Source organism: Thermobia domestica, chromosome 11, assembly GCF_964235325.1.
Source record: "Thermobia domestica chromosome 11, izTheDome1.hap1.1, whole genome shotgun sequence".
NCBI classification, from domain to species: Eukaryota; Metazoa; Arthropoda; class Insecta; order Zygentoma; family Lepismatidae; genus Thermobia; species Thermobia domestica.
The window spans coordinates 45,145,537-45,157,622 of record NC_137464.1 but is presented as its reverse complement, the minus strand read 5'-3'; the positions used below and the strand labels follow the sequence as shown (position 1 = coordinate 45,157,622).

General features: G+C 36.1%; 1 protein-coding gene across 1 annotated transcript in view; it reads left to right on the top strand.

The window, feature by feature from the left end:
• LOC145664067 (synaptogenesis protein syg-1-like) overlaps positions 1–12,086 on the top strand; it is a 997,265-nt gene that overhangs the window by 942,489 nt on the left and 42,690 nt on the right. The window contains exon 12 of the mRNA XM_081730408.1: positions 221–706. Within this exon, the coding sequence (XP_081586534.1) occupies positions 221–706 (486 nt within the window). The remainder of the gene's footprint in view (positions 1–220; positions 707–12,086) is intronic.

The following is a 12,086-nucleotide window of genomic DNA, read 5'->3' as shown; positions in this document are numbered from 1 at the left end:
CTTAATGATTTCATTTTATTTTTCTGTCCAATTTTCTGTCATTTTATCATACCACTAAATAATTCACTATTGTTTTACACTTATCATTCTTTCCAAAAATGCAATCATTGTATTTAAAGAAAATAAATAAAAAAATAAATATACGAATTTTTCATCAACTGCCAAGAATTATATCCTTGCAATGCTGAACTTTTCATTGATTTTCTACCTTGCCTTACAGATTCCTCTGACTCTCAGCCACTAGCCATAGTTCTGGGAGTGCTCATTGCAGCTGCGGCGTTAATTTTAGGTGGTGTGTTCGCGGTTACCGCTTTGGTAATCTGCAGGCGACGCTCGGAACCACCGAAAACGCCGCAGCTTGATGAAGGCGACGTTGAGGACGCAGTTCAACCTTTAACGTCATCGTCCACGGCCACCACGAGCATTGCCACAACACCGGGAACCAATATCACCACCACAATTGTTGGTAGCGTCGACAAAGATGTCAGTGGCCAGGCTGATGACATCGATAACAACACATTAAACGTAAACGCTGGGTCAACAGTATCGAATAACTTCTCCAAGGTTATATTACCAGAAGCACAACAACAACAACAACATGAAGAAAACGTTAATAAGCTGGAAACTCAAACAGGAGGAGAACCCAGCACAACGCAAGTTACAATGCGAAGGAAAAGTCAGCAAACTAAAAAAGAAGATATTAACGGTAAGTGTTCATAAAATTTCATTTAGCTTGTAGGTTTTAGTTTATACTGTGAATTAGAGAGCTGTGGAGTAGATTAGAAAGCTTAAATGTTTTCCTTTTGCAATCGGAAATTCCTGGTTCGAATCTCGGAATTGGCCATACGTACAGCTCACAAATGACGAGAAGAACCCTAAAACAGGGGAAGCGGGGTAAGGTCAACGAAACGGTCAAGTCCATTTTCGGTTTTTGAGGTGTGGTCTGTACTTAGATGTCGTCTGCTACTCCGGGTAAGTTATCTGTGTGCTATTCCGTGGTGTCATTTGAAACCTTCGTACGAAAAGTGGGCGAGCCCATACCTACGTCACCCTACTTGCTAGGGTTCTTCTCGTCATCTGTGAGCTGTACGTACGTATTCGAGATGTTATCAGTCCTAGAATTCGAAATCCAACATGGTACTTTTAGATAAATTGCCTCTGGATAACTTTCTTCCAAAAATTTCTTCACACTCCCATTATAAATGTTTCGGTTGTACCTGTAATCTTCTTAATTAGTTAATAATTGACAATTACTAATCATAGTAGTGTGTTATTATTATTATTATTGGGGCCACGGTGGCTCAGTGGTAGAGCCTTCACCTCTGGTGTATGGAGTCCTTGGTAAGATCCCAAGCGGATTTTGTGGTGGACAAACACCGTGTTCCTGGATTTGCTCGGGGCTCTTCCGTTTCCTCCCACTTTCTTCATTCCACCATTTCATTCATTTCTCATCATTAATGTCTCCCTTGGCATAACCGGCATAAATGTGGGGCGTAAAACTGAAAGATTTCATTTCATTTATTATTATTATTATTATTATTATTATTATTATTATGTCCCTTGCTAAAAATTGAGAAAATTCCATTTATAACTGTTTCCGGCTAATCAATTTGTTTCAACATCAGAATTAACCTGTGTATAATTGGTGACAATATTACACCAATTACAATCTACTTCTCCCTTTCTTACTTTTACCTTCCTCTATATCTTTTCAATACGATCATTTCTTCTCAAATAATATTCTAATACATTTATTTTCCTAATTTTAACAACTTATAATGCCTCCCAACTGTCGTTGAAATTTTGTATCGTTACTGCTTTTAATCTTTCGTTGGAAACAAATAAAAAATACACATATTTAGGTCCTATTATAAATTGTTGGGCGAAAAGTTATGATTTTGTGCACATGCACTTGTTTTATGAAAAAGAGATGTAATGAAGATGTGATCATTGTTGTAATAATGTTTCAAAAAAAAAAAGTTAGAATCAAGATGGTGGCCGGAGAGATTAGTACATGAATTAGTAAAACTCACTTTTTTTTAAAATAACTTTTACAGAATTTTACCTTCAGACACTGGGCACGGTGGCTCAGTGGTAGAGTGTTCACCTCTGGTGAGTGGGGTTCCTGGTTCGATTCCAGCTCGTGCCAAGTGGGCTTTGTGGTAGACAAACACCGTGTTCGTGGGTTTTCTTGGGATTCTGCCGTTTCTCCCTACTTTATTCATTTTACCATTCCATTCATTCCTCATCATCATCGTCTCTAACCTAGCCCTCATACCATGGGACGTGAAACTGAAAATTTTCGTTTTTTTTTTCACTTTTAGACAATTTTTTTAGTTTGGTACAATCTTTTTAAGTTTGTTAGAAAACTTCATAAATGTTTGGTGCTATTACCCCATGTTATTACATTTTTTAGTGATAACAATTCTACTTAGAGGAGGCTTTTCGGTCTCATGGCCGGGCCATTTTACTTGCAGCTCAGACTGTAACTTTTGAATCAATTCCAATTTCAGAGCAATTCCAGTGATAAAGTTGACATAGCTTTATAACCATGACTCTAATGATTAGTGAAAAGTGAAATATTTTAGTTTAACGTTTCACGATTATACCCTTTAGGGTTCACACTAAGGATGATTATATAAGGTAAGTGAATGACAATTGAAAAATCAGTGGAGTGAGAAAGTGAGAGTAAACAGGAGTACCCCGGGAAATCCCACGGGCACTATGTTGTTCACCACAAACTTATTTGATCGGGGATTGAACCAGAGTCCCCACATACAAGAGGTAAGTACCCTACCACTGAGAAGGGTATCTACTATCTTTATGCCAAGTTTGATCCCATTGGTCACGTCGTTGCTGCAAAATTAATAAAATTTCACAAACGAAGCATGACTACACGATGATGCTTCGCTTTGAAAGTTTACGTTTTCTCGTCATATAAAATCATGTAATGTCAAGAGTAAGAACTATAGAGCTATATCTGAAGGGTGAAATACAAATTCGTCTAGTTTATGACAAAAATATATCAGAATCGAGTGTTGCTTGTATTATAATTAGCTTGCGGAGATGTTTCTCTTGAAACTTTGCCTCCATTCTAAAGCCAATTTGATGTCTCAGACAAATGCTGCTTTACATTTGTCACAAGATCACCTAAGATAAGTCGTTCTTTTGAGAGTACTAACAGCACCAACGAAATTGCTGTGCACACCATACGTATCCACCGTAACGGTAAAAAGTAGGCAGTTCCGAACCAATTACTTTCTGGATGTCCGCTATACATAAACCAAGTCTTTTGTTAAAAATAGGAAGAAAGATTACTTCTCGGTGGACCACATAACTCTCTTCTAATCATTGATATTCTGCTTTAGATCCTATTTTTCTCGCACTATCACATTGGCTTCGCTAATCAGAGATTTAAATATAGCAACCTGTCCGCAAACGTTGAGGTTATATAGCTATCATCATACTGATATAGTATATGGATATAGTTTAAAAATAATCCTATGATTTAAATATTGATTTAGATGATCACAATGCTCAATTTAAAAATTAACTCAGGTTTGAATAAAGAATTAAATATTCAATTAGATGATCATAATGCTCAATTTAAAAATTAACTCAGGTTTGAATAAAGATTTAAATATTCATTTAGATGATCACAATGCTCAATTTGAAAATTAACTCAGGTTTGAGTAAAGATTTAAATATTGATTTAGATTATCACAATGCTCAATTTAAGAATTAACTCAGGTTTGAATAAAGATTTAAATACTCATTTAGATGATCACAATGCTCAATTTGAAAATTAACTCAGGTTTGAATAAACAGCATTTTGTTTTCAACAGAGATATCTTTTAAAAATGTATTATGAATTGAATTAGGCATATGCTTTGCTGCATGCACTTTTCACATGGACTTTAATATTAAGATTCTTTATGTAAATTTGTTTTTAACGTTTTCTTTACGATTTATGAGATTAGAACAACTACACGGTTGGTAACTCCACTTGTACTGTGATATTGAGGTTGAGCAAGTTGAGAGGCTAAGAAGTGGGATGAGGTTAGAGAAGGCAGACCTCTCCTTCGGTGTAGTAAAGAGCATCTGCTGGTGTATAAGAGAGAGAAGAAGAAGAAGGAACGAAGGAGAGAAGATAACTTATTTCATTTCCTACTGCGTTTGCAACTTACATCCCCTCCTATCCAATCAGCTACACGTCAAAAACACCTCCCACAGATCCCGTCTTGGGAGCGCCGAAGTACTTCCTTCTACCTACGAAACTCCAAATGGCTCCAGAGAGAGGGATCTCCAAGGACCACTTCGATCTCTTCGCAGCAATTATTGATGGATCTTACAAATGGAAATGTTGCGTATTTCCTTCCAAAAATATACGTATTCCGTTTAATGGTTTAGAGAGCTAAAATCTATCAAGAGCTATATTCATACAGCAGAATATGTGTGATTTGGCTCATATCCACATGTACTTTAAATTTCCATCAGTTACACACTATAGTAAATAGTGCTATTCATGAAAACAAGACGAGACACAGTATTCGTGATTAGATACGAGACGAGACGGAGTTCTGTCAATAGAAACCAGTATAATACACTTTTTGAGACATCATTTTCATGTCACCCTTTAGAGACAAGACAGAGCTCTTTCAGTAGAAACTGTCACAATTTTCGAGGCGGACATAATTTCTTGTCATCGTTTCGAGACGAGACAGAGCTCTTCCAATAGAAACTGTCATAATTTTTGAGGCGGACATAATTTCTTGTCATCTTTTCGAGACGAGACAGAGCTCTTCCAATAGAAATTGCTACATTTTTTGAGACGGGACATTGTTTTTATGACCTTTACAAGATGAGACAGAGCTCTTCTAATAGAAACAGGAACACTGTTTGAAACAAGACATCATTTTCATGTCACCTTTTCGAGACGAGACAGAGCTCTTCCAATAGAAACAGAAACATTTTTCGAGGCGAGACAGAGCTCTTCCAATAGAAACTTTAACACTTTTCGAGGCGAGACGTCAGTTTCACGTCACGTTTTTGAAACGAGACAGCCTCAACCAACTTTTGTCTCGTAAGGATCTCGAGCAGTAAGTTACAGTACTTATGTTGGCTTCACCTCTACGGGTGTTCGGACCACTGTGCCCGATTAATAATCCAATTAAATATTAATCTGTAGACTTCACTGGTTAGATAATGTGTAACCATCTACGACTTTCTGGTTTTAAGATGAAAACCCTCTAAAGCACTACTAAGATGCTGTCATTTAACAATAGTTAAGTAATATATCGATGAATTAAGAAAATGACTGTTCAGTATCATAAAAACGGGAAACGAAATCCAGCCTTTAATGGATTGTTTTGTATTTTTCTTTGTCAATACCGCGGTTAGATAGCAGTGATGGATAGAAAGGATTGTATGAACTTGAATGACCTATGACACAGAAAACCTGGAAGCAGTTAGACCCATGACCAGGTCCATAGTTAGGGTATGGCCAGATTAAGCTAAGCCTCTGAAACTTTGAGTTGTTGGTTAGTATGTATGAGTGAATGTAAAGTGAACTCAAGTTCGGCCCCTCGAAAACGATATCAATCTTTGTTTTAATGTTCTGGCTGCGGTCCTACTCATGACCCAATAGAACCGATGATATGATACGACCCAGCCAGATCTCATGTGACCCGAATATTATGTAACTTCATTATTCAAATGGAGAACCTCGAGTCTCCTGATCTAAGTTTCGTTCTATAATAATTCTCTCTCTCTCTCTCTCTCTCTCTCCTCTTCTCACTAAATCTATCGTTTTGTTTCTTCTTGTGTGCGTGCGTGTGTAGCTGTTTCTTTCTTTCTCTCTCTCTCTCTCTCTCTCTCTCTCTCTCTGTGTGTGTGTGTGTGTGTGTGTATGTGTTGTATCCGTTGTGATAATGTATGTGTGTACGTCAAGGGCGTACCCGCGATGGTGCACCGGACTCCTCCCCAACCCCACCAGAGAACTGATTAATGTAGTATGAACATTTGATCTTACACTTCATCTATATTCCTTCTCGTATAAAAAGGATCTAGTTCTTTCTTTTTTCTTTTTCTTTTTTTCTTTTTTCTTTCTTTCTTTCTTTTTTTTTGAAAATATGGATGGAAGTATTTCACAATTACTTATCGGGTACAGAATGATACACTTCAATACTACATCGACGTAGTGATTTGTAGTGTTGGACCGCCCCAAAAGTTGAACATCCCCAACAACAATTTCTGGAAGCGCGCTTGCTGTGTATGTGTGTGTGTGTTTAGCTGTCTGTGGTTGTGTATGTATGTGTGTCAAAGCTCTACACTGAAAGACAATTGCAAATGCTTCAGAAAATAACGTGAGGATCACAAAAAAATGAAAGTGAGAATCACAAAAAATTGACTCTTAGTGCGGATTTAGTATGCTTAATAAAACATCGTTATATTTACAAAATGGTAAAGTTTTTACATTATTACAACGGATAAATATTCTGATTTGAGAATCAAAGGCAACATCCGGCTTTATTCCTGTTAGTCCCTTAGTTTCTCTTATTTTTCTGTTAGTCTAAGCCAAGGGCGCCCGAAGAAAATTTTCTAGGGAGGGGCCATCTCTATGGTTGCTATATTACGTCTGGTATTTAATATACGTGATTTGCTATATTACGTATACATTTTCGTGAGCCAGAGGGGAGGGGCCTGGGCCCCACCCTGCCCTTCCCTTCGGGCGCCCATGGTCTAAGCGAATGAGCTTCTAAAATTATTTAAGAAAAGAACCCATCGCGTACAAATGAGTGATACCTTTAGGCCCAAACATTGTTCTGTTAAATTTTCTTTTACAGTGATATTCAAAGCCATCTTAATTGTTTTTCAGAGTAAAAGAAAATGAATAAACATGAAATCATATTTTGAAATGTTCAAAATTAGGTATCTTGGTTAACAAATGATGTTACATCGAGAATCGAACATGTGAATATTCGAACTCAAGTATTGAACATTATTAATCCATTATAAATTTCTACAGTAATGCTCTACAGCTGCTTAATTTCGGCTGCATCCGAGTCACCGGGTCTATACGGTTAGTAGGCATTATTAAATCATTATAAAATTCTGCAATAATGGTATTATAACCGCTACCAGGTTATAGAAGGATTTTTTGTGGACGCCCTGTATATTTCGTAAAGACAGTGATTATTATTTTCGATTTATACTTTATTCTGCAACGCATATAAGTTCTTTCTTTGGTGGGAATTGCTTCTTTCCCACACAATTGGACAAAGAAGTCTTTCATCATTTTTTCATTTATATATTTAAAACGTTGCTTTTAGTGAGAACATTTCAGCTAGTGACTAACCATTTCAGTGTTTCTCCCTGACTCATTATATACACAGTATATATTCTATAGTTATTGGGAACTGAATTAAGTGCTTTCTTTAATCGCTTATGGAAACATTATAATAGATTAGAGAAATATGGGCTGACCAGATGTCCCAATAGCCGAAGTGGCACCAACTGCGTTGTATTCCAGCCCGTTATCTGTACTTTCTCACGCCAAAGTTATCGCAGTGTCTAGTGCATTATGGGCAGTTGACTAAAATTAACATAAATTGTTTTCCGTATTCTGTTTGTATGTGCATACAGGTGAGTAACTGAGTAATTTTTGAAATGAACTGCCAACACTATTCCGTTGACCATTGCAACCCGTAGCTTGAGCTTGGACGCTCGAGGAGTTTGACTCCAGGTTTGGAAGATGCAACCACGCATCTCGCGTTGAACTTCAAACATAAGTTTTGTGAAGGGGCACAAGCTATTTAGCCGGTGAAGGACGATTTCTTACGGCTAGCCCCAATCAGTGAAATCCCAGGTCCTCAGACCTTGTGCGTTTAAAATGTTATATACGCGCCCTCCAATATCTGTATTCCATTATAGAGATCTTCTTTTGTGTGTTTACTGAAGATTCACCTTTACGCTGCAGGGCTGTTCAGCGTAACAACTGGATTCATCGTGGGACGATCCAGACAACTTTTCCCCAGTGCTAATCCCCCAAGTGTGTTAATGGTGTGAGCAAAGTATTTATAGTGATACCTGAATTATAATCATTTATATAGAAAGGGCTATATTTCCCGAAAAGGGCAAAATGTAATTTCAGCGGCAAAATTTATTAGTGTCCAGTGTTGTATTCATTTCTCTTCGTTATTTTTTTTCAAAATAGTGTTCTAATAAATAAGTATAGTGTCAATTAATCCAGTGTGTTTTCGTTGTTTGTATGAGTGATGTTTGTGTGCGTTATGGTCTGGATGGCCGTCTGATCGTCCGTGAGGTTTTCGAGACGAGACACCCGAACCTCTCGGCGCCTAATGCTCATCTCATTATTGAGACCGACGAGCTTTTTGGGAAACAGTTTGTAACCTTTCTTGGAGAGGTCTTCGTCGTCCTGTCCAGGTAAGTTAAAGTATCAGGAGTATACTTATTGGTAATACCACGAGCCGAGGACAGCGAACAGAACTACAGGCGGTTACAAATACATAGCTTCCCGAACATGGACCACGAACTTGAGTTGGTTACAAATAAATGCCGCCCGAACATGGACCACGAACTCAGGACCGGTTACAGATAAATGGCGCCCGAACAGGGACCCGAATCGAGACCGTTGGTGCTCGAATACTCATAAGATAAATATTTTAATATATCACTTCTTTTTCAGCTCAGTACCAGTAATCTGAAAAAAAAAATCTCTTTCAGGTGATTTTAATCATATGTTTTGGTGATAATATATTTTATTCTAATCATACGTTTTAAATTTTACTTTTGTCCATAATGGAACATCAGAAAGTAGATATTATAACTAGAATGTGTTCACTTCTCGAAGAATCGATGAGAGACAATAAAAAGAATTTTGCTCAATTTAAAGAGAATTTTGATAGGTTAGAACGAAAGCTAGATAAAAATAATGAAGAAATGGAGAGATACATAAAGGAAAGTAAAGTTGATTTTAAAGACAGCTGTGTTGAGTTTAAAGAGAATTGTGCTCGCTTGAAAGAGAATCTCGTTGAGTCAAAGAGTGGATTAGGTCAAAAGATAGACGCTTTACGGGACGTGTTTCGTGAAAATAGTCAGCAAACTGAAAATGCTGAAAACAAAACACCGGAATGTGAACCCCAGTTACAGTCAGATGTTCCTACTGAATACGAAACACCGGAATTTGAACCTCAGTTAGTGACTGATATTCCTAGTGTAAACAAAACATTGGAATTGAAACCTGAGCTACAAACTAACACTCTTAATGAAAAGGAAACGCAGGAATCTGAACTCCAACCAGAGACAGGTAGTCTAAACCATCCTCGTAACAAATCCGATAATGATTTTATTCATTCAGTATCTAGCAACACCACTTGTAGTATCAGAAGTAGTGAAATCCACGAACATATGATTGTAGACGACAGAGGTCGTAAGCGCACAAAACAAACTACCACAAACTATAGAGAGAAAAAGCGTAAACGAAGTTACAGTTATTGTAATAAGCTAAGATACGCAGACCGGAGCGTAAACAAAACGAAATTTAAAAGGAATCAGAACCAAGACCGCACTCGAAAAGGTAGTAACAGAAACAGAAGGAGTCGTAAATCACGGCCACGTAGCCTGAGTTATCACATACTAGACAGGAACCGCAATTTGTGTGACATTAAGCATAGATTTGTACATAGAGGTAACCATCGTAGAAACAGACGAACAAAACGTAATTATCAAAGCAGAAACAGTAATCATAGAAAAAAAAAGTAACGAAGAATTTGTGTGTTGATACAAATTTTTCTCCTCGGCGAGCGACGCATTTCTAAGCGATAAACATGTATTCATTTTCTTCCTTTTTGCTTTTAGTTTTTGATAGAACACCTGGATACGAAAAGAAGAATTACGCATTTCTTTCAATACTCCTTTTTGCTTCCAGCTTTTAACTGTTCAGCAAAGAGCAGATAACACGTTTTTCTTTCTTTATTTTGATAAGATAATCGCTGCATTTTCGATCACCTGTTAATGTCGACGAATAACGGACGGTATACAGCTGATTCATTCTTTTCTTTTTTTTGTCTTTGCTCCGTGTAGCAGTTCACACCTCAGTCAGCTGTGTATGAGTGTTGCAAACCTTATCATTGACTTACTATTAGTTTAATGTTATTAATTTTTTCTTGTTTTCATTTCAGATGTTTGAATTTAGATCTTTTAGTAAATAATTAACGTATTATATACGTAGGGGAGCCGTACTTTTCTAAAAACGGTTTGAACTAGTAGCGCAGTTCCGTACCCTCAGCCAGTGGGAAGATATTTTGTCCTTATAACATATTTTTATTAAATGTTTTAAATTTTAAATCCCTTTTTAGGATCCTTTCCCACTTTCGAAATTCTCAAATATGTTACTACATGTTATTTACAATAAATATTTGATTTTCTTTAAAAAAAAAAAGAAGAAGAAGAAGAATGTATCCAGATGCGCAGGATCAGAAAAATTTTAGTTGTTACTTATATATATAGTTGTATGTTTATAATTAAAATTTAGTATGTAATCACATACGTAGGGAGATTGCATTTATCCAAAAGCAATCTTGAACTAGTGGCGCAGTTCCGTATTCCCAGCTAGTGGGAAGATATTTTGGTGTTATAATATATATATTTTTATTGTTTTCAAATTAAAAAAAAAAAATTTTTTTAGAATCCCTTCCCACTTTCCTAATCCTTAAACATGTTATCATACGTATGACTCACAATTAATGTTTGATTTTCTTTTCAGAAAAAAAAAAAATATCGAGATGCTTAGAATGAGAAAATTTTTAGTTGTTAGTTATGTATATATTTCTGTATTTGTAAATGAAACTTAGTACGTAATCTCATGCGTAGAATATGAAACTTTACACTTATAATCAATGTTAAATTTATTTTTCAGTGTAAATCTTAGATTTTCGTTTTCATTTTGAAGTGTTTACTGTAATTTTATTGAACCTCATTTACGTCATTTACCCGATTTTGACTTATTTGAATTTCCAGGATGTGACATGATATATTTTGTTCGAAGAGAAAAGTTTAGAACGGAAAGTAGGCTAAGCCTTAAACAAGTGATAACAGACATTTCCTTGTTGGTAATAGAATGTGCAGGAATGTCGTGTGAATAGTATAATTCTCCGAACGAAAGCAGTAATCTTTTTATTGTAGAAGGAACTATATGAACAGATATTCTGATGGTGAACGGTCGTTTTTCCCCTCATATTAATATATATGCGGAAATATGTTTAACTTCTATATTTTCTTGTAATTTCTAATTAACATTTTTTTTCGTCTTCTCTAGACCACTGAACGACCGTAGGGAAACTTCTTCGGGTAGGATATTTTATGGGGATAAAGATAAATATTTTTTTTCAGGGAGGCAATATTTCCTGGAATTGCAGATCTCTTGCAAAAATGGATGTGGCTAATCCATTGGATATTCCATAGCTAACTGTATTTTCGCCATCAATCGCAAAATATAGTTTTTCATTTCTCTTCTTCCTTTATGGTACCCGTAACTAAGCATGCGTATTCTTAGGTTAGATTTTTAGAGTATATTTTAATGTCTAGTAACATTTCAGTGAATATTTTAATGTTTATGAATCGTAACTATATTGTGTACTTGTATGCTAATGAGTTGTAATGTTTATTTTTCATGTTAATTTTGAGAAAGTTATATTTTAGTCACAGTATGTCCCAAAACTATTTGGAATTTTTTAGTAAAATTGTTTTTGTTATGGAGGATTTCCTTCAGAAATCAACATGGCCAAAGGTTTTGGAATATAAACCTTTAGGTTTCAGCCATAACAAACAGTATGGAGGACTTCAGAAATCAACATGGCCAAAGGTTTTGGAATATAAATCTTTAGGTTTCAGCCATACTGCCAATGACGGATGATTTTCTTCAAAAATCGACATGGCCCATTATTTATGAGGTTTCAGCCGTCTTAGAGATATTGATATAGATCCCGAAAAATAAACTTATTTTCTTTTTTTCCGACAGTATGAAGCCATAACGTTTTTTGAGAATTACTTTCTGTCAGTTATTT